At 40.1% G+C, this 20,489-nt stretch overlaps 1 protein-coding gene across 4 annotated transcripts in view; it reads left to right on the forward strand.

The window, feature by feature from the left end:
• USP54 (ubiquitin specific peptidase 54) overlaps window positions 1-20,489 on the forward strand; it is a 101,992-nt gene that overhangs the window by 52,321 nt on the left and 29,182 nt on the right. For 3 of the 4 annotated variants that reach the window (XM_081006490.1, XM_081006491.1, XM_081006492.1), the window contains exons 4-13: window positions 3,791-3,925; window positions 6,255-6,368; window positions 6,487-6,569; window positions 8,710-8,815; window positions 9,286-9,432; window positions 9,679-9,828; window positions 12,421-12,589; window positions 14,464-14,634; window positions 18,254-18,385; window positions 18,542-18,910. In XM_081006490.1, the coding sequence (XP_080862616.1) occupies window positions 3,791-3,925; window positions 6,255-6,368; window positions 6,487-6,569; window positions 8,710-8,815; window positions 9,286-9,432; window positions 9,679-9,828; window positions 12,421-12,589; window positions 14,464-14,634; window positions 18,254-18,385; window positions 18,542-18,910 (1,576 nt within the window). Of the gene's footprint in view, window positions 1-3,790; window positions 3,926-6,254; window positions 6,369-6,486; window positions 6,570-8,709; window positions 8,816-9,285; window positions 9,433-9,678; window positions 9,829-12,420; window positions 12,590-14,463; window positions 14,635-18,253; window positions 18,386-18,535; window positions 18,911-20,489 lie in introns of all 4 variants that reach the window. The other variant, XM_081006493.1, reaches the window with a different exon arrangement.

Genomic DNA, 20,489 nt, shown 5'->3' on the forward strand with positions numbered 1-20,489 from the left:
TTAACCCCTAGATAGTATGACTCAGTTTTTAACACAAGCTTAATGAAACACCTCAAGTCACCTCCTCACTTAATTGGCTTTTGATACTTAGCTTAATTGCACACTTAAATGCATGAGTCTAGCTATCACTTCACACCGGGAGACTACTGTATTTTTCCATGTGCAAGACGACCTTTTTTTCGGAAATTGGGGGGTCGTCTTATACACAGGTTAATAAGTTAAGTAATCGAGGGCTGGAGCTGCTTGCAAAAAGAAGCTCAACAACTATTTTTGCAATTTCCCAAAGAAAGCTCAACAACTTCCTTAATTTTTAAATTTCTTAATTTTGGCCTCCCAAAATAGGGGTCGTCTTATACACGGGGTCAGGTTATACCTGGAAAAATATGGTAGCTTTTGCCACCCCAAACCTTGCACCCCCAAATTTATAACATTATTAAGGCTTAACATTTTTTTCTCTGTCTCTCATTCATACCCCAGTTGCTATCATCTGCAGCAGTGTTAGTAGAAACATTTGTCTTGAGAAAAGGCAAGGAAAATGATTGTTGTGTATCATTACCTTTCTTATTTTTTATCATTAGCCATTAGTTATTAAGTAGTCTACTGTCACTCTGGGGCAATGTTGCTGGGTCCAAGAAAAAATTATTTCCTCCTATTTTGGTAGCAGATTTTTGTTGACAGCAGTTTAAATAATTGTTAATCTATTGATTAAATTTGCACAAAGGTAAAAACAATATTTCTTCACCAAGAAGTATATTTTCCTTGCTTTTTAGGTCATACACAGGTGTCATTTTAGGAAAGTAGGTGTGTGAAAGAAGGGTGAATACCTCTTTTAAGATGATACTCTATGCTTTCCTTTAGTCTCTTGCCAAGCCTCCTTTTTCCTAATCTACACTTTAAGTATTTATTATTTATTATATTTCTTGTTGGAAAATGCCCTGGGGTGCCCCTGCAGCCCCTGAACTCACTGTTCTTCCTAAAGGAGCCCAGAGGTCATCTAGTGTGCAAATTCCCTGCCCTTCTAGAAGCTAGGCTTGCTCCATATTAGTAAACAGGCAGCCCTAAAGGTTAATAGGGAAATTTCATTGGACTGCAAATACAATGATCGTAGTATTGCTTTATTGTAGAATTTGATTTTTTAAATGAATGTTGAAAAGTGCCTTTTTAAGCTCCTTCCTCACCCATGAAAATTCTTTATTAAAAAAGACTGACTAAAGGTGGCATGACTCATGATTTGTATTCAGAAAAACTCTCATTACACAAAAAAATGGAAATTAAAGGTCCTAACGGATTGTGCTTAATTTTGAAAATAGAATTAGGAAAATGGAACCAGAAAATAACTCTTAGGATGTCTAATTCTAATAATGCTTACTGGTGGTTTTATTTCCGTTTGAAAAAAAATTAAAGATCGCAGGATGGAAGTTAATATTTTATTCAAGGAGCTTGAACAAAACGTTGGAGCCTTCTCCCTCGTATTGAATATACTGTATATATATAAATCTACACAATATTGTATATATAAATCTACACGATATTGATTTGATGCGATCTGAGGAGAAGCCAGAGTATATTGTTTTGATAAGCACACGCTGGTAGATTTTCACCCTTCACCCCAAAACTGAAGTTTTTGCTCTTGAAGGCATAAAGCCTACTCCATTGTTTTAAAATGATTTTCATTAATTTTAAAGGAAAACATGAAAATGAACCATTTCAATCAGTGCTAAACAATTTACAAAACTTAAATCAGGATCCAGGATTCTTACAAATAAACAATCTATTAATAAGCATCTTCCTTACAGATTCCAAGTTACCTTTTACTCCCAAATGAAAAGATTCCCACTGAGCTTATTGCTTAGAATCCAGGCAGGCTTACGAAGCACCTTTCAGTTTCTTCCTGCCCTTTCCTCGCCATTAAGAGCTTCTAATCCTGGTCCTTCTTGCAAAGGACTTCTAGCTGACCCCTGTACCTTTTGTTCCAGTTTGCTCCCAGTCTCTCCTCTTGCAGGCTCTCAGTCCCCGTGTCTCACGTACTTCCTCCTCTCTCAAATTCTTGACCTTTCTTGCATTCAGGTGCCTGATTCCTCTGCTCTTGACACCACACCATCTAGAGCGTTCAAAGCTAACCCGGGCCCCATGGCTCTTCTCCTGCTAGCTTTAAGCCCCGGAGGGGTGTTGCAAGGGCCTTCTCCCCAGCTGAACTGCATCCCTCCAGCCCCCAGGCAGTAATGAGGCAAATTCAGGAGCTCCTGGGCTCCCACCTGCCTATCCATCAAAACTTTCTCCGCAACCACATTGGCTCATACTTTATGACTGAGATTTTAAGTTGAAATACTGATTGGGAATTTGAAATCTTATGGCAAAAATAGATCAAAGGAAGGTATGTGATAACATGATTTTTTTATTTATGCATTTTATTGTTTTTGTTCCCTGTCCTTTCTCCAAAGAGCTCAAAATACTCCGTTGCATGTTTTGGAATAGGTAAACAAAATGTTGAAACTGATTTTTGCCAGCTAGGAAGATTTTGTGATGCTTAGGAGACTGTCCTCCACAAGATTTCATTAGCGTTACGGTTAGAAGCCCGTTAGCATCATAGGAAGTTAATTGCTCATTTAGAAAGGTAGAAATTATTGCAGACTGGAAGAAGACAGTGTCCCTAAGGTCACTAACACTAAGAAGCTTTGAGTTAGTTGTAATGGAAAGTGGATTGGAATATTTCTAGCCGTAGATGAAAGCAAATGGGGTTGCTTTTAGTAGTAAAACGTTTTTAAAAGGACTATACCAGGGCTAAAATGGATAGAATAATTTAAACCATTTGAGACAAAAAATGTATCAAAGTACCAGCAATCAGCAAACAAGTGGGTCTAAGACTGTAAGTCATACATGTCTGGGGTGTAGTAGTTATAGTGCCAAACTAGGATTGGAGAAGCTCAGTCTCAAATCACTCCACCATGAAGCTTGTTCAACTAGACACAATCTGTCAGCCTAACTTGCCTCACAGGATTGTTTTTAGAATAAAAATGGATTTTCTACGTATTTATTCTTAAGTCCAATTTTGCTAAAGCTATATTTGCAGATGTTTTCCCCATGGCAATTTATTGATAATATGAATGTTTAGAATAGTTGCCATTGGGTACTAACTAAGGACTGCAATTTGCATTTTGACATTGGGGCTTTTTAAGTGCCTTTCCTGTTGCATCCCCTTGCACACCTGAAAATTTTCTCCTGGTTGTTGGAACCCTTTGCAGCAGAATGGAGTCCAGTGCAAGGAGGTGCAGTCAAACTAAAATAGTCAAATCCCCTACATGTGTTTCAGATGCTGATGTCTTTTGTTATGCCAGTCAGATGCCTACTATTACAGGCAAGTCAGGAACCTATAAACGACCACCTGTTTGCTGTATCTTAAGAACATTGAAGCCTGCTTGTTTATAGGGTTGTTAACAAAAATACATGCAAAATGTTTTGTGCAGTAACATCCCTGGCAGTTACCTCTGATGTCTGGATTTGGGGATGGTATGCTGGTGCAGTCTAGTAAACACTAATTTAGCACGAGCATGTGAACCAAAAATAGGATAAAAGTAAAACATGTAGCTAAGATGCCAAAAGCAGGAAAAGAGTGAAAGTGTGAGTCTGCAGTTAGTATCAAGGTTTTCATATATGACATGATAACATGACAGATACTGGTAACCTGGATTCACTTTGTGTAAATGTACACTCATTTAAGACATTGTGTCTGTCCCGAAGAAATAATGTGAGTTTATGTAAAAGTTGACCTTTAACTTTCCTCCTATCCTAGGGTATCTTTAACCAGTTTCAGTGCAGCAGTGAGAAAGTGTTGCCATCTGATGCACTTCGTAGTGCTCTTGCAAAGACTTTTCAAGATGAACAGCGTTTCCAGTTGGGCATCATGGATGATGCTGCCGAATGCTTTGTGAGTATGACTTCTGTGGAATAGCTGAAAATTCTTGTAGGAAAGAATGCCTTGCTAAGCACAAACTAGGAGATAAAATCCCCATATTCTCAAATGGGTGTGACCTAGCCACTGTGATCCACGCGACGGTCACCTCCAGACTGGATTATTGTAACTCGCTCTACGTGGGGCTGCCCTTGAGACTGACCCAGAAACTCCAGCGGGTGCAGAATGCTGCAGCGAGACTCCTTACGGGGTCTTCGCTGCGAGATCACATTCACCCGGTGCTACACCAGCTGCACTGGCTCCCGGTGGAGTACAGGATCAGGTTTAAGGTGCTGGTTTTAACCTTTAAAGCCCTATACGGCCTAGGACCCTCGTACCTACGGGACCGCCTCTCCTGGTATGCCCCACAGAGAAACTTACGGTCTTCAAATAAAAACATCTTGAAGGTCCCAGGCCACAGAGAAGTTAGGCTGGCCTCAACTAGAGCCAGGGCTTTTTCGGCTGTGGCTCCGATTTGGTGGAACGCTCTGTCACAAGAGACCAGGGCCCTGCAGGATTTGACATCTTTCCGCAGGGCCTGCAAGACAGAGCTCTTCCACCAGGCCTTTGGCCAGGGCACAGCCTGACTCCCTCCCTCGGCAATCTTCGCGGAGCTCTGGCCCAATAGTTGCCAGTGGCCTGAATTAATTAATTTTATAATGAATGATTTTAGAGTGTTGTTTATGCTATACTTTTATACTGTTTTATTGTTGTTAGCCGCCCTGAGCCCGGCTTTGGCTGGGGAGGGCGGGATATAAATAAAATTTATTATTATTATTATTATTATTATTATATTAATAATAAGTATTTTACAGCAGAGGTAGTAGTGAGGAACACTGAGCTGCTTCTAGTGAGACACTTAGGTAGGCTATACAGTGTAATAGTGAAGATAATACTGTTGCAAAAGCAGGTGAATTTAACAACTATTTTAACCCATCTAAACAGCTGCGTGTTTGTGAATAAGACTGTGAGAAAAGCCACAGTTTGGGGCTTAAATAACGATAGCATTAAATTCTACTAAGAATATAGTTTAGCCTTCACTCTCTTGCTCTCTCGCTGCTTAAGTAGAAGCATAATCTTAAAATTTCAGATCTTTGAATCTCTTACATAAATCCTTCAAACATCCATTGTTCTAGAAACAATCATGGCAGCTGTTAAGAGAGTGATCTTTCTTGAATTCAGAGACAGTACTGGCCAAGTCATTGTGTTAATTTTACCAGGAAGAGAAAATGTTATATCTGGCATAATCTGATGTCTCTGCTTGGTGCCTAGTGGGTTGCATCTGCTCCCTTATTTTGTTATTTTAAATGATTCTTGCCACTAACACCTGCCATATATTTACCCTTTTCTTTAAAAAAAAACCTATAACTAGTTAAGGTTTTGAGGTACAGTATTTATTCTGTTTCGAATGCCAGTGTTTTGCGTATCCGTGTTTCCTCTGACTTTTGGTGCATAGTGTCCGGACTTAATTGAACTGGGAAATCTTAGTTGATATGGCTCCTGTTTCCCTGTGATTTTGGCTAGGTTTGTGAAGCTGCCTTTCTATATCTGCTGGTGAAAAGGGGGAAGTAATATTAATTGGCAGTCACTTCCTTATTGCGTACCCATACTCACAATAGTAAAAGGATATGTCATAACTGGTTATATAAAACCCACTTGTAATGTTTGGTAGCTAAAACTGGAAAAGGCTAGGAACTCAAGACTTGCCAAGCCAGCTTATAAATGCTAACAAATACAGTATACAGTTCGTGTCATCGCAAAATGTGATATTTGCTAACCTTGCAAGCTGGTAGGCTGGCATAAAGGTTGTGGATGGAGAATGCAAATAGGTTCCCACTTAAACCTTATAACAACTTCATTACTTCACTTTCTTTCCTTAAAAGGTATGTCAATACTACTTAAGCCAATATTATATGTACTTGAGAAATCACTGAACAAAAGATAATAACGTTATACCAGGTCAGTAAGCAGATAGCTAGGCTCTGCCTGTCACCCTTTGTCAGCCCACTATTTAGATGCTGCTTTGTATTTCAGCCAAACCACTGACATTTGAATATTTGTCAAAATTAATAATGGCAAAACCTGAAGATTTGGTGTAACATCCAATATGGATGGAATACAAGATGGCTTTCTGAGTTACATTAACTCATTCTTGACATTAGCTGTCAAGCTCCTAAATTCTTAAATAAATTTAGAATACTTAGAAGGTACATCCCACCTGACCCTAAAATGTCACCTTTCATTATTTGTCTTTTTGAAATTGTTTAATAATTCTTATTTTTATTTCCTCTCTCCCTGGCTGTAGGAAAACCTCTTAATGCGGATTCACTTTCACATTGCAGATGAATCTAAAGAAGACATCTGTACTGCCCCACACTGCATTTCACATCAAAAGTTTGCAATGACCCTATTTGAGCAGGTATGGTACAACATATCCATCCCAAACCAATTCAGTCCTGTGATATAGAAATGTGGAAATGTGCATGAGAAACTGTTTTCAGTTTTGACTACTGACGGTTTTTATTTCTCTGATTTAGTGTGTTTGTACCAGTTGTGGTGCCACCTCTGACCCACTGCCCTTTATCCAGATGGTACATTATATCTCGACCACTTCACTCTGGTGAGTCTCAGTTCTTTGCAATGGAAAAGAAAAGGAAAAAAATTCCCTTTGTGTCAGGAGTCTTATCTACATAACATACCATATATGTTATGTATATTATTGCTAATTGGCCCCCAGTTCATGATATAATAATACTTTTCAGATATTTTTATTTATATTATTTATCATATTATTTATATTATATTATATTATATTATTTATATTATAAAAGCATTTGTATACAGTCATACCTCGGGTTGAAGTAGCTTCGGGATGAATATTTTCGGGTTGTGCTCCGCAGCAACCCGGAAGTAACGGAGCATGTTACTTCCGGGTTTCGCCGCTCATGCATGTGCAGATGCTCAAAATGGCGTCACGCGCATGCGCGGAAGCAGCGAAACGCGACCCATGCACGCGCAGACGCACAGTCGCGTGTTACGTTTACTTCCGGAAGCGAACGGGGCTCTGGAACAGATTCCGTTCGTATCCAGAGGTACCACTGTACCTGCTTTTGGCTCTCAAGAGGACGCCCCTCCCTGTGTTTTACAGCACTAAAATTATAATAGGCGCTTGGTGGATCAGGCCCACTGTTCTCACAGTGACTGACTTGCAAGGAAACTTGCAAGCAGGATTTAAGCACTCTCCTCTCCTGTGGTTTCCAGCAGCTGGTATTCAGAAGCATTGCTGCCTTAAACTGTGGAGGCAGAGCTAATAGCCATAGATAGCTCTCTCCTCCCAGGAATTTGTCTAATCCTTTTTAAAAGCCATCTTGGTTGGTGGCCATCACTGCCTCCTGTGCATAGCTGACAACGTTTCCCTTTTTTAAAGGGGAAATTCCCTTATTCCGAATAGGATTCCTCGCAAGAAAAGGGAAAAGGTGACAGCTATGCTCCTGTGGGAGGGAGTTCCATAGTTTAACTGTGCATTGCGTGAAGAAGTGCTTTAGCCAATTAGAATTAAAATTTAAAGATATGAAAACCAGAGGGAAAATGAGATAATTTTTACACTGCATGGTGTGATTTGATTAAATATACAAATTAAACAACATGTGGACAAGAAATATCTACAACTTATATTGCAATATGGTGTAGACAAGCGGGCACTGCTCATTAGCTCACTGCTATTATTCTGTGTTTTCCAAGTTGATTCGTTGAACAATTCATTGAACTGGTTTATTGTAATCGCTTCATTATTATGTTCCGTAAAATAATATGTTTAGTATTTTACACCCCCCCCCCCCGTGGCCCTTTTTTTTGTCAGTCGTCTCATGTTTTATGATTTATGTGTGTGCAATTTTGTAACAGTAAAATGATAAATAAAATATAACAAACAGAGAGCATTAAATCAAGCAACAAAAACAAAGCTGCAAGCAGGTAGGAATTAAAATAAATCAAAGGCATGGCAAATTAAGAAGACTAATCACTTGCCTAAAAATCATTATTGAGGAGGCTTGTCTCTTGGGAGGGAGTTCCATAGCTGAGGGGCTGCAATAGAGAATCTGATCTTTTTTGCATTTTAATTGGCACAAATGTGGCTTGGAGTATTTTAGAAAAGGCAGCATAATATAGGAAAGAAAATGATTAAAACAATGTGTTATAAGTATTCACCCTTGAGGAACTTGTTACTGTATGTTTACATGACTAACAAGTTCCTTTCTGATCAAATTAGTAACTAATCGCTTCCCTTTCTCTGATACTGTAGTCTTCCTCCCAATCGACATTAAATGTAAGCTCTTTGGGGGAAAGGATCTGTCCTCCTTGCTTAACTTGTTTTCTAAAGCGGTGTGTATTCTGAAGCTTTTATCCAAATATTATATTGCAAGAAATGCACACAAAAATTGGCTATGAAATCTTAAGAGATTTCAATTAGTTTTCAACATTTGTAGGATGTGGAGGAGCAGGATAGTGTATCCAGTACAGGGCAGTGAGCCGGCCGTTAAATCCTTCATTGCTAAAAGCATCGCTCAGATGCACATTAGATTCTGAATCATATGTTGCCCATGCACATGTTTCTGTTCAGCTTGTGAGTTTGATTTTTAAGCTGAGACTCTGTACTTCTACACCAGATCTTAGGATACATACGCTTTATTAAAGTATTGATCACAGACCAAAGTCTAATGTTTTTAATTCTTGCTCTATACATTTTCCCCCTCAACTTAAAGCAATCAGGCAATTTGCATGCTGGAAAGACGGGAGAAACCCACTCCAGATATGTTTGGAGAACTGCTACAAAATGCCAGCACCATGGGGGACTTGAGAAACTGTCCGGTGTGTATATGCTGTTTTCCTTTAATAGAAGCAGTCGACTGAATGGTATCTACTGAAAATCTGTGTCTGCCTGTATCTAATTGTAGAATCCGCCATGTCTTAATTCATCAGCCTACTAGAAATAGTAGAAAATATTGCTGGTTTCATAATGGAAATTGTACAAGTTTGTGTATGACTGTCAATTGTCAATATTGTCAATGTTCTAACTGGGTGAGGTTTTCTGACTCTCTCCTTGTTTCATATTGTCAGTTTACTTAAACTCACTGTGGGTGCTTCCAGACAAAGAAACCTGCACCACCTGCGCTCATATTTACTTTGCGAATCAGTTACATTTCAAGCCCTTTCTGTCTTAGAGCAATATATTTAGGGTGGAAAGAGGTCAGGAATTGAGAGGATACGAAACAACAGGAAGCCGCATTAATTCCAGTTTTAGTTAACCTGGGACTTTATTTGTTACTCTTTTTTTTCAGAGCAACTGTGGGGAAAAGATTCGCATTCGTCGTGTACTGATGAACTCTCCCCAGATCATCACTATTGGGCTGGTGTGGGACTCTGATCACTCTGATCTGGCTGAAGATGTAATTCACAGCCTCGGCACGTGTCTTAAACTGGGAGATGTAAGTCCATTGCATTCTATGGCAATATGTCTCTTCTCCTTTTTTGTTTATGCCACTGCTGTTAAATTTTTGTTCCTTTTTACTATCAAATGGACTGCATGGGCTAGATTTAAGGTTGAGCTAAATAGTTAACTTCCTTTCTTTTCTTTTTAAGAGAAAAAATAATAATGACCTTTCAGTAGTTTTTAGATGCAATTTTCATACAAAAGACAATACAATTTTTGCTTTTTCTTCTTTTTTAAAAAGCTTTTCTTCAGAGTAACTGATGACAGAGCAAAACAATGTGAACTGTATTTGGTTGGAATGATCTGTTACTATGGAAAACATTACTCTACCTTCTTCTTCCAAACAAAGATCCGCAAGTGGATGTACTTTGATGATGCTCATGTCAAAGAGGTAAGAAAATTAGATTTGTTTATTTGAAAGTTCAGTAAAGACGTTTGGGTGTTTGTGAGAATGTGGGTCTATTTTGTTTTTCCTAAAGATTTTTAGATCATTTTACGATGGGTTTTCATGTTTCAGCTCATACTTGCTTCACCTCATGCAACTTGTTCTTGCACAGCTTTCATTTATTTCCAGGGATCTCGTGCTAGAAACGTGCAAAGTAAGCTGTGCTCATTGCTACTAAAAGTGTCGCTCACTAGGAAGGCACTTTATTTTTGAGAGCAGAGGCTGGTGTTCATGTAACGGCTGCTATATGAAGGGCATTTTAAATCACTTCATGCAGTGGCTCTCCATGTAGTGAATGGTTACAGATTATTATTCTAGGGACAACTGCATATCATTTGAATAAAATAGAAATGGGCTGCCTCCCTATAACAATATGTGTTCTGGTCCATATATCTAGAGAGCTGTGCAGGGCAAAGGCAGGTTTTTACAGAAATGTGATCACTTAAAAAGGAAAAAGAATGCTGAGTGTGAGGGTAGGGTACCAGAGAAACATGGAGGGGGGGGGGGAGAAAAAATAGGAGGCTTACTTAACCACACCTTCCTTTTGACTATACACGATGGATGCCCTTTCTGATATATGTTACCCCCGCAGCATGTGTAATATTTGGTTGTGTGATATATGAGTGGTATTTCTTTCTACGTTTGCATTGTCCATTGCTGAAATTGTTCCTGGCTGGCAGTGCTGCTTGTGTCTACATTTCAAATACCTGTGGACTTGTATACAGCACAGCCACCAATGCCTGATATCATGACACTTGGTGCATTGCTCAGAGTGCAACGTTTGGGTTACTTGTTTGCCTTCCTGCATCAGGTTGGAACCCTTCAATTTATAAGCTTTATGTCTTATTCCCTTCTTCTCAGGTGTTTCTGTACAGCTGGCTTTTGCAAAGCTTGTAGCTGAATGAATCGTAAATAGCTTATGTAGTTCACCCATCAGTGGCCTGTCCCAGCTGGTTCCCCATTCTTGTTCTTTCTGCAAAATGAAATACAACAGACTGTAGCAGATGTTGGCTAGTGCAAACATGCCATCATTTAAGCATGCTGTTTCCTAATTAGAAGTTCTTCTCTCTTGCTGCTCTGGATGAAGTACTTGCCATGAAATCTATCATTTTGAGCATACAGTTCACTTTGATATTCTCTATGGTTCTCATCTTCTGTTCCTACTTGTCAAAAGCCAAAAAGTAACAAAAGGAAGCATCCTATTGCAATGTGAATATTCACAACCCCTAAAAGAGGAACTTTACCTCTTTAATTTATTTTTGGTTGTCTTTCTCTGCCGTAAAATATCTGTATTTAAAAAACATCCCTGTGTAAGGATAAAATGCATTTTAAGGTGTTTGCTTCAGTGCATGTCTGTGAAGTACAGGTGGTGACCATTTTGCATGGGGGTTCCGTTCTTGGCCCCCATGTGCATTAGCGGAGTGTACATAAGCCTGCCCCACCCTGTTCTGCCACCCATTCTGCTCTCTCCTGGGTCCAAAAGGACCTGCAGATCAATTGGACATGTGCGTAATGGTCACCACCTGTACGAAACAGAGTAGTGGTTATTGGAACACTCAGAATGCTACTTGTATTTTACATGCTGTACAAATCTTTTTCTGTATATTCATTCTGATGGACATCAACCCTTTGATCTTGAAAGTATGTGCAACTCAGATTTAAATAATTAAGAGGTTTTGTCAACAGTAAATACTCCATTGGCATATCATTTTCATTTTTAAGGCTTTTCGACTCATTTTATATCTCAGAACGTTACTCCATTGCTACATTAAATCTTTTGTATGTAAGTTCATAATGGTCAATCAACGTTTGATTCCTGCCTGCCTCTCTGCCAAGACCAATGTCTTTATCATATTATGGTGGCAAAGGAGGGAGGCTGAGCAATTCTGGCAAGGGACCAGGAGATTTAGAGTAGTAGGTCCACAAGCACATCCAAAATCCTATTGGCTCATGCCAGCCACATGTGGAGGGTAAGGTGGTGCTTTAAGCTGGTGAAATTGGAGGACTGCGCCTTTAAGCAGATCCATGTAGCTACCCCCACCCCTACCCAGAAATGGTCCATTTCAGAATTTCCCACTGGCTACTGCTGGTGAAAAGGCTACTGCATGCTGTCCTTGTCCTCAACTACCAGCTTTTTGTCTGCATGAAGAAATGTGCTCATGAGAATACAAATTATCACTAAAATCTTTAAATCACATAGCCTTTAAGAATATCCAGTGAGGGCAATTCCAAAAACCTAAAAGTTCTTGCTCAGGTTTGTCTTAGGAGATGCGTCCAAAAAAACCAAACCCCTCCCCAGCGAGTACTACATTTGCTCATAGAGCATGCGGGGGGGGGGGGGAGAATAAGATTTCGTGACTTTCTCCAACTGAAAGCATTAACACTCATTCAAAAGAAATAAAACAGAATTATTTTTAATGTAACCTAAGTTCAATGTGAATCTCCGTTGACTAATGATGTGTTATTTTTTATCATAATTCCAACTAAATGCAGGTAACCTCTACTAAGATGTGTTTTGAACTTTTCCAAAAATTTCAGATAGGTCCGAAATGGAAAGATGTTGTGACCAAGTGCATTAAGGGTCATTATCAGCCCTTGCTACTACTATATGCAGACCCGAGAGGAACTCCAGTGTCAACGCAGGACCTTCCCACACAGGTGGACCTACAACAGTATAGCAGGACCTACTATGATAGTGAAGACTCAGGTAATCTTTGAGCACTCTAGTTTCAGAGTTTTGCGTGCATTTTTGCCAGTCACCAAGATATATGGTGTGTTTGCCTGGTGAAATAACAGAAAGCAGAAGAGTGGCAAAGAAATCCTGCTGGATAAGAGATGGTGTCAAAGTGTTCTCCAAAACTCAGTATGCAAATAAAATACCATTTTTTAAATCCAGAATTTCCAATGGGACTTGGAATCATTTGTTACTGTTAGGCTGCCGCAGTGCAGGTTGTGGCCTTCTGGTGAATCCTCAGGTGCTTAGATTTCATACTGAAAAACACAAGAGGGAACTGACAAGGACTTGCAGAGGAGCAAGGCAGAAGTCAGGGGCAAGTGATTCTCTAAATTCTTCTGCCTACCTGTTCTTTTCCCCACAAGGAATTGACCATTGTACAAGGTTAGATTGGGTTTAGATGACCTTTCACCTGAGCCCAGTTCCTGTCTTGCAGCAGCGTCAGTTCACACAGTTGCCAATCATGTAGGTTTGATGTTTTCGCTTTTGCCAATGCTGCATTTGATAGGAGATTGTCCCTTGGTGAAGCTTTTGCAACCTACTTGTATCCTCACCCTTTTGTCATTTTGCTGCTGAGCTACATCTTGAAGTCTACTGAATTCCTGATTAGGAAACAGGAAGTCTTCCCCTAAATTCCTGTTCTTGAGGAACAAAGGAGGGACTATTTTCTCACTTGTTTTTATGGGTTTGACTCATCATTTTTATGGGTTGGGCTCATCATTCTGAACAACAACAGCTCCACAAGGAAGGGCAAATCATGACTAGCTCTTCCTCCTGCCTTGAAGACTGGAGGGCATAACTCAGCAGCAATTAATTCCTTCATTTCATCTTTGAGAAGAGGAATGTAGGAGCTAAAAATTTATTCCCCTCCCCAATGCCTTCCATGTAGTATGTGAGGTAGCAAAGGCCCAGGGAGATATATTCATTGTTCTCTTGAATGCTTGCCACTGCTAGAGCATCTTTCAGAAGCACCGTAAGAGCTTTCCATTTGATGAACTGTTTGGTGTGGCAGGGAGCTAGGTTAAAATGCTACATCTGTCCCAGTGCTATAGGATCATTTCGACTTACTTGCGGTAATGCATCCGGCCATGTGCCCTCTGGCCCCCTTCCCTTCCTGACTGGTTGAAGCTAGTTGGAGGGGGATGATCAGGTAGACCAAGGGTGTTGTGAACACATCATTGTGTGATGGGGTGCTGCCTGCAGCCCTTAAGGAGGTGGTGGTGTCCCCTCCAACCCAATGGTGTGTAATAAGTACTGTCCAGTCACCAATACCCAATCTTGAACAACTTGTGTGCAGGATACTTTAAGTGCCACCTGAGTCCTTAAATACTAGCTTGATCACTCAGTTCATCCAGAGTACTGCTGTTATTTCAGGAGCCGACTGGCTTCAGCTAGCAGTCCGGCAGTTAGTGTCGCCAGACCCATGCTGTGGAATAGTCTTACAGCAGAGATTCGGACATCTCTTGAAGACCTTTTAAGGCCAACAGGCTATTCAGTAGTTTAAACTTTTGCAAGATGAGATGCTTATTTTGTATTGGTTTATGCTATTTTATGTTGTATTGTACTTGCATATTTTGCTGTACACCACCTTAATATTTTAGATGAGTGGGTTTTAGAAAAATATTTTGTATAATAAGAGTTTTTTTGTCAGGTAATTAAAACATTTCCTGTGCTTTTGAGGAAATTTATCAATTGCAAAAAAAAAGGTTGTTCTTGGCTGCACTGAGATATGTTATTATGCACAGCGGTTGTTGTACATCATTGTATAACACTTCTCAGTTACTGTTTTCCATCTTAGCCCTTTTCTGATTTGCCCTTCTAATTCTCCTATCATTTCTTTTTATCAGGGCGTGAGCCTTCTATCGCAAGTGACACTAGGACAGACTCTTCTACAGACAGCTATCCCTATAAACATTCCCACCACGAATCTGTGGTCAGTCACTTCTCTTCTGATTCTCAGGGAACTGTCATTTACAACATGGAAAACGATGTAGCTTCACAAAGCAGCAGGGACACAGGTAATCATTTTCTTCATTTAAGGCAAACACAAAGTTGGCCCTATTATGAGCTACACTGAGCCACATGGCTTAAGGCAGCAGATCCGGGGTGGGGGTGAGGGTGGTGGTGTTTGAGCTCCCATATGCCTCCTGCAGGGCCACCCACCCAAGTTCAGGCGATCAAGTGTCTTATCAGAGTAGGGATTTTTCAAATGTCTGCTGGGCTGCCAGCCTGCCTGTCAGATCCTTAGAGCTGTGCTTCCCTCTCCTTATTTCTTGGGTTGGGACTATGAAAACAAAGCCATTGAAAGATATGAGCTGGGCTTTCTGCAGCTGTAGGAAAAATCAGCAGTATCTGTCAATGGGTGGGCATTTACTGTCACCCAATCCAGCTCAATTAAGGAAGGAAAATGAATGGTAGAAGGTAGGTGAGCTGAGGGGGAGCAGGTGAACACTAAGCAATGGGCCAAAAGCAATGGGAATAGTTGAAGACAAGAAACAATTTACTTTCCTTTCTTCTCTCTGTGATTCTTTGATCCATTTGCTGCTGCTTTTCTTTTGCTACCTGTTTTGTCATTCTGATGTGCGTTCCCATGCTTTGGATTATGGTCAAAGTTTTGCAACCCGCCAAGCATTGGATATGGATGTTGTGAAAAGAAACTGTTCAGAGCCAAAATAGTGCAGTGTGGCTAGTGGATCTGAATATGAAAACCCAGGTTCAAATTCCCACTCAGACTTTAAGCGCTTGTGGGATGACCTTGGGCCACTCCCCCTTTCTCAGCCCAATCTAATTCACAAGGATGTTGTGAGGATACAGCGTGGAGGAGACAACTGCTACCTTGATCTTTGTTGAAGAAATGTAAAATATAATTGCAACACATGAATATGCTGATGTGAAATGAATAAGGAGCTCTTTTGGATGTGGCCCAGTCTGCTCCCACACCCGCAAGAGGGAGTTGCTGAATAATTAAAACACCAGCAACACAGCATTACACAAAATATATTCAAAACAACGTGTTGTTTCCCCCATACCAGGCTTTATTTCTGTTGGTTCTGTTTTCATGGTTTGCAAATGTTTGAAGTTTTAAATATGCTACAGTAATAGGCTCCCAGCCCTAATAAGAGAGGAAGGTGAGCCAGAAAAGGGAGCTGAAGCAGGTATCACTTCTATGTAAACATGTAATTAGTTGCAATTAACTAATTCACCCTGTGCATCCTTACCTGCTGAGTTACCTGGTGCCCTGTGTAGTTCCCATGGTGATCAGAAGAGTTCATGCTGGGTCCAGTATATGTAATCTTTGTATCTATAAGTTCTTTCGGTTGCCTTGGGAACCATACAGGCTGGTGAACAGCAAACATGAAATCTTTTTCTTTCAAAATATTAATGCTTAAGGACTTTCTCAAAGCTTGCCCTTGTCAAAATTTTGTATTGTTTCATCTCTAAATTTCAAGGTCACTTATTACTTCCCTTGAAGTACTAGGAGGGGCGGTTATCTCCTCCTATTGGCTATGGGCAAATCTAGTTGCTGGGGCTCCGTTAGAAAGAGAGTTGTAGGCAGATAGTGATGCAAAGATATGTTCCAGACCTTATGGGCAATTTTAAAAAGTAACATCATCGTTGTTGTTGTTGTTGTTTCAATGCCACTTTTATAGAAACAAATCTAAAGGCATTTTACAAAACCTTAAAACATCAAATAAAACCGTGCAGAATAAAACAAATCACTGCATCCAGATGACATCTACTCTCAGAGAGGACTTAAATAGCTCAGATAGGAAGCTGTTGATCTGACAAAAATATGTAACTTTCCCCTAAGATTGGTCTTCATAATGATGGACTAGAAAATGGCCATTACAGTGCTCTCTCTTTCTTTTTTTAAAGTAATGGGGTGGGTGGCAGTGGCGAGGAATGCAGAAAATTGCAAGCCAGTTAGCTTAACATCTATTCTAGGTAAATTGTTGAAACACACATTGCTAAAGAAAAATTTATCAAGCATATGGAATAGAGTGATGGACAAATCTTGCTGAAGAAGGATCAATATGATTTTTCTAAGACAAATTTTATCTCACTAACTTTTTAGATTTTTGTTAAGAGTTCCAGTGAGCCCACTGATCTTCTTTTAATTGGGGGAGGGAGGGAATCTGGAATGGCACAGCCGTTGCCGAGAGCAGAAATGCTCCAAGGAGGTTTTCCTGATCAGTTTGTACAGCTGGCTGATGACACAATGAGTCAGTGCCAGTACTAGGGCACAGCAGAGGCATTTGGGATATTATGTTGGGAATGCTAAGAAGGTAGTCAGGAGAGAAACCAAGCTATAATGTAGCAAGCTTGATCATCTGTGGTATGACTGGAAATTTAACCATAGTTTGTTAACCAAAGCATGACTTAGCGTCACATGCAAACCATACCATTGTTGGGTGGGGGGTAAGTAAGGGACAGATGATGGAAGCTGTATGAAATTATGCATGGTATGGAGAAAGTAGATCGAAAACCCTTGGGGTTATATCCAGGGTCATCTGGAGAAGATGGATGGTGGGAGATTCAGGACAGGCAAAAGGAAGTACTTCACAAAACACAGTTATACTTCAGAATTCCCTTCATAAAATATTACCATTTTGATGGCCACTAATTTAGACAGCTTTAAAAGGTCATTGAACAAATTGATTGAGGATAAGGCTAGCCATGTCTCCTAATCATGACATCTGTACCATGCCTCTGAATAGGAGATGTTGGAGAACAACTGTGGCGGAGGACTGTTGTGTTCAGGCTCTGCTTATGGGCTTCCCATAGGCACTTGACTGACCACAAACAGGATGGTGGACTATATAGGCTTTTGGTCTCATCCAGCAAGGCTCTTCCTACATTCTTTGCATACCATGTTGTTATAGAAGAGCTCAGTTATGGAAAGGGAATATATATGTATTTGAGAAGATGAAAGGAAGTTCTTCTGAGCTGTAAGGCAGAACTGCAAGGAAACAAAACTAGAAAATGATCCCTTCCCCTTCTTGTTACATACATTATTAAATGTATTTTCAACCTTTTCAGACTTGATTCCCCCTCCCCCCATTATTATCTTACACAGTATGCTGAATTTCTGAACTGGGGTGGCCAACCTCTGACTTTCCTAGATGTAGCTGGACTCTAGTTCCCATCAGCTCTAGTAGTCAGGAAAGATGGCAGTTGTAGTCTAGCAACATCTGGACCAAACACAGGTTCTCCACCCCTGTTCTCAACTGGGCTGATAGCTGTGGTATGATACCAAGAAAAGACCATAAGTGCAGCAGGAGGAAGAGTGAAACAGAGGTATCACATTCGCTTGGAGAGATGCATGAATTCTGTCTGTTAGTATGGTAGTACTGAAAGGTGCTAGTGGCCCCGGAGGTTTTTGAGCCAAAGCTCAATGCATTGCCTCCTGTCCCTCTGTATTAGCTGTTTAACTTACCACATCTAGATGGATAGTTGCTTTTATTATAATGTAACTCTTCACTTACTGAACTGATACACTTACTGAAAGCTATTCATTTTACTCAGTTCTAGCATTAACCGGCAGTTTGTGGGGAGTGAAAAAGGTCTGCTATTCTTAGAATGCAACACAGCCAATTGGAATGCTCTTTCCATCTGAAGTATATTCTTTTCTTTCAGGACACCTGACTGACAGTGAATGTAATCAGAGGCATATTTCCAAAAAGGGCTCGCTGACAGACCGCAAGAGGAGTTCCAGCAGGTCTCGGAAAAAGGGAGATGAATCACAGCCGTCAGGATATCACAGTGAAGGCAAGAAGAATGGTTTAATTCTTCTGTGTGTCTGTCCAGCATAGATTGAATCTCTTCTTTTGCCTCTGCCAGTTTAGAAAGATGATAAACGTACTGTTAATTTAAAAGAAAGTTATGTAGCTCATACTGTCTTCTGCTTCTATTCTTGAGCTGCAGGGGAAACATTGAAGGAGAAACAAGCCCCCAGAACTGCCCCTAAGACATCCAGCAGTACCAGCAGGCTGAGGGAATTTAAAGAGACTGTCAGCAACATGATCCACAACAGACCATCACAGACAAGCCAGGGCTCTCCACGAACAGGGAAGGATCAGGCTGAGATACAGTCACTGCCCAGAGCTCTGCCTGCTCTGTCTCGAGACTGGGAAATGGAGAGCACAAGCAGCGAATCCAAATCAAGTTCTTCTAGCAAGTACCGTCCAACTTGGAGACCCAAAAGGGAGTCACTGAACATAGACAGCATCTTCAATAAAGAAAAGAGGAGACAGTGTGGTTACACACAACTCAGCCCCTTCTCTGAGGATTCAGGTAAGAATTTGAGAGAGGTGTGGGTTGGGAGAGTATGAAAAATGCATTCCTTTTTTTTATTAGTCACTATGTAGAAACAACTGATAACATTGTTAACTAGTATGCATAGCCAGTAAATTTTCTTACGTTGTATCAGATGAATCTGTGAGGCTAGTCTGAATTATCCTTTGTGCCATTTTGGCCCTGTGAACAACGTGTTTGCTGAAATATTTCAAACACACTCAAAGGTCTATATTTTCATTGTGAGAGGTCCTTTCGTCATTCCCTTTCACTTGTCTATGCAAAACACAGCAGTCATATTTTGCTTTTTCCTGCTGTACAGTAATTTAGGACGCTAGATTAGAAAAGCAATTGAGGACAGCTACTCACTACTGTTTCTGTTGAATCTCTCTGACAGTGAAATTGACTGATACAGAATCAGCGAGTGACTAACCCTGGTTTGCCTCGAATAGAAAAGCCCTTTAATTGTCAAACCAAAACCCAGTCTTCAGTAAGGAAACATCAGAAACTATATTCTCCGTGTGAAAATGGAAGATGGGCGTACTCGCTAATCCTGCTCCTGCTTATCCATAATGGTTAGGGATGCAAACTTTTTTTTTTAAGCAAGAAACCTGCACAAGGAATGGTGAAGACATTTTGAAGTGGTCTCCACTTCAGAGGTTTCAGAATTAGAGTTGCTTGGATTTAGGATGAAAAAAATTGAGGCTGTTTAATGGTGTAGCAATTGGATGGGAAGGAGGTAGTGGAAACTATTGATACGCTCTATAAGAATTGGAAATTGCTGAGAATTCAATAGAAATAGGAAGACAGGCATCTTTCTAGGTGAATTAAAGAAATCGAGACAGAAGGATTGATTTACATAACCAGTTTCTATCACCAAGTAGAAACAACTCATTTAAAGCATTTGTTTTAATTAAAAATAATTTATTTAGATTCTTCTTTAACATGAATATAACCTTTATGCAAACAGGTGGCACCCTCCAAGATTCTGAAATACTTAACTTTAATAAAATGTTATACAGTGCACTGCTTATTTTTAGATAATAAACCAATTGCAGGGATCAGGTAGTTGCAAAGCATAAAATAGGTGCAAAAAGGTCACTCAGATAAGTCAGTGGAATAACAATTTGACCTGACCTGGCCATAATCTAGGTATAGGATGACAGATTGTGATGATTTTCCTCACAGGACTTCCTTTGCCAAAGCAAGCAGCTTTTCATCATTGTTTATGGTTGTGTTTATTGTAAATCAAGAGCTACTTTCAAACATAGTGGCCACACTTGGAGCGCACAGTCCGCTAACTCATAATCTTAATTTACTAGGTATTGATCTGCACAAAAAAGATAATAAGCAGAGCACAATTAACAAGTTCTTTGCAAAGCAATGCAGGAGGTTTTGTGGCTTGAAAATACTGCTTTGGTAATTGATGAGAGCTCATTCACAACTGAGCATACCCAGTGGGTTTTTGTTTACTTGCTTGCTTCATTCTGTTTGCTTAGGGTTATTTCCAGTCTCTATAGCAACTGACAATCTGTTAAGGGCAAGCTTATTTATCATGTTGATTTGTATTAAAGCCAGA

Source organism: Podarcis pityusensis, assembly GCF_964106645.2.
Source record: "Podarcis pityusensis genome assembly, chromosome: 5".
NCBI classification, from domain to species: Eukaryota; Metazoa; Chordata; class Lepidosauria; order Squamata; family Lacertidae; genus Podarcis; species Podarcis pityusensis.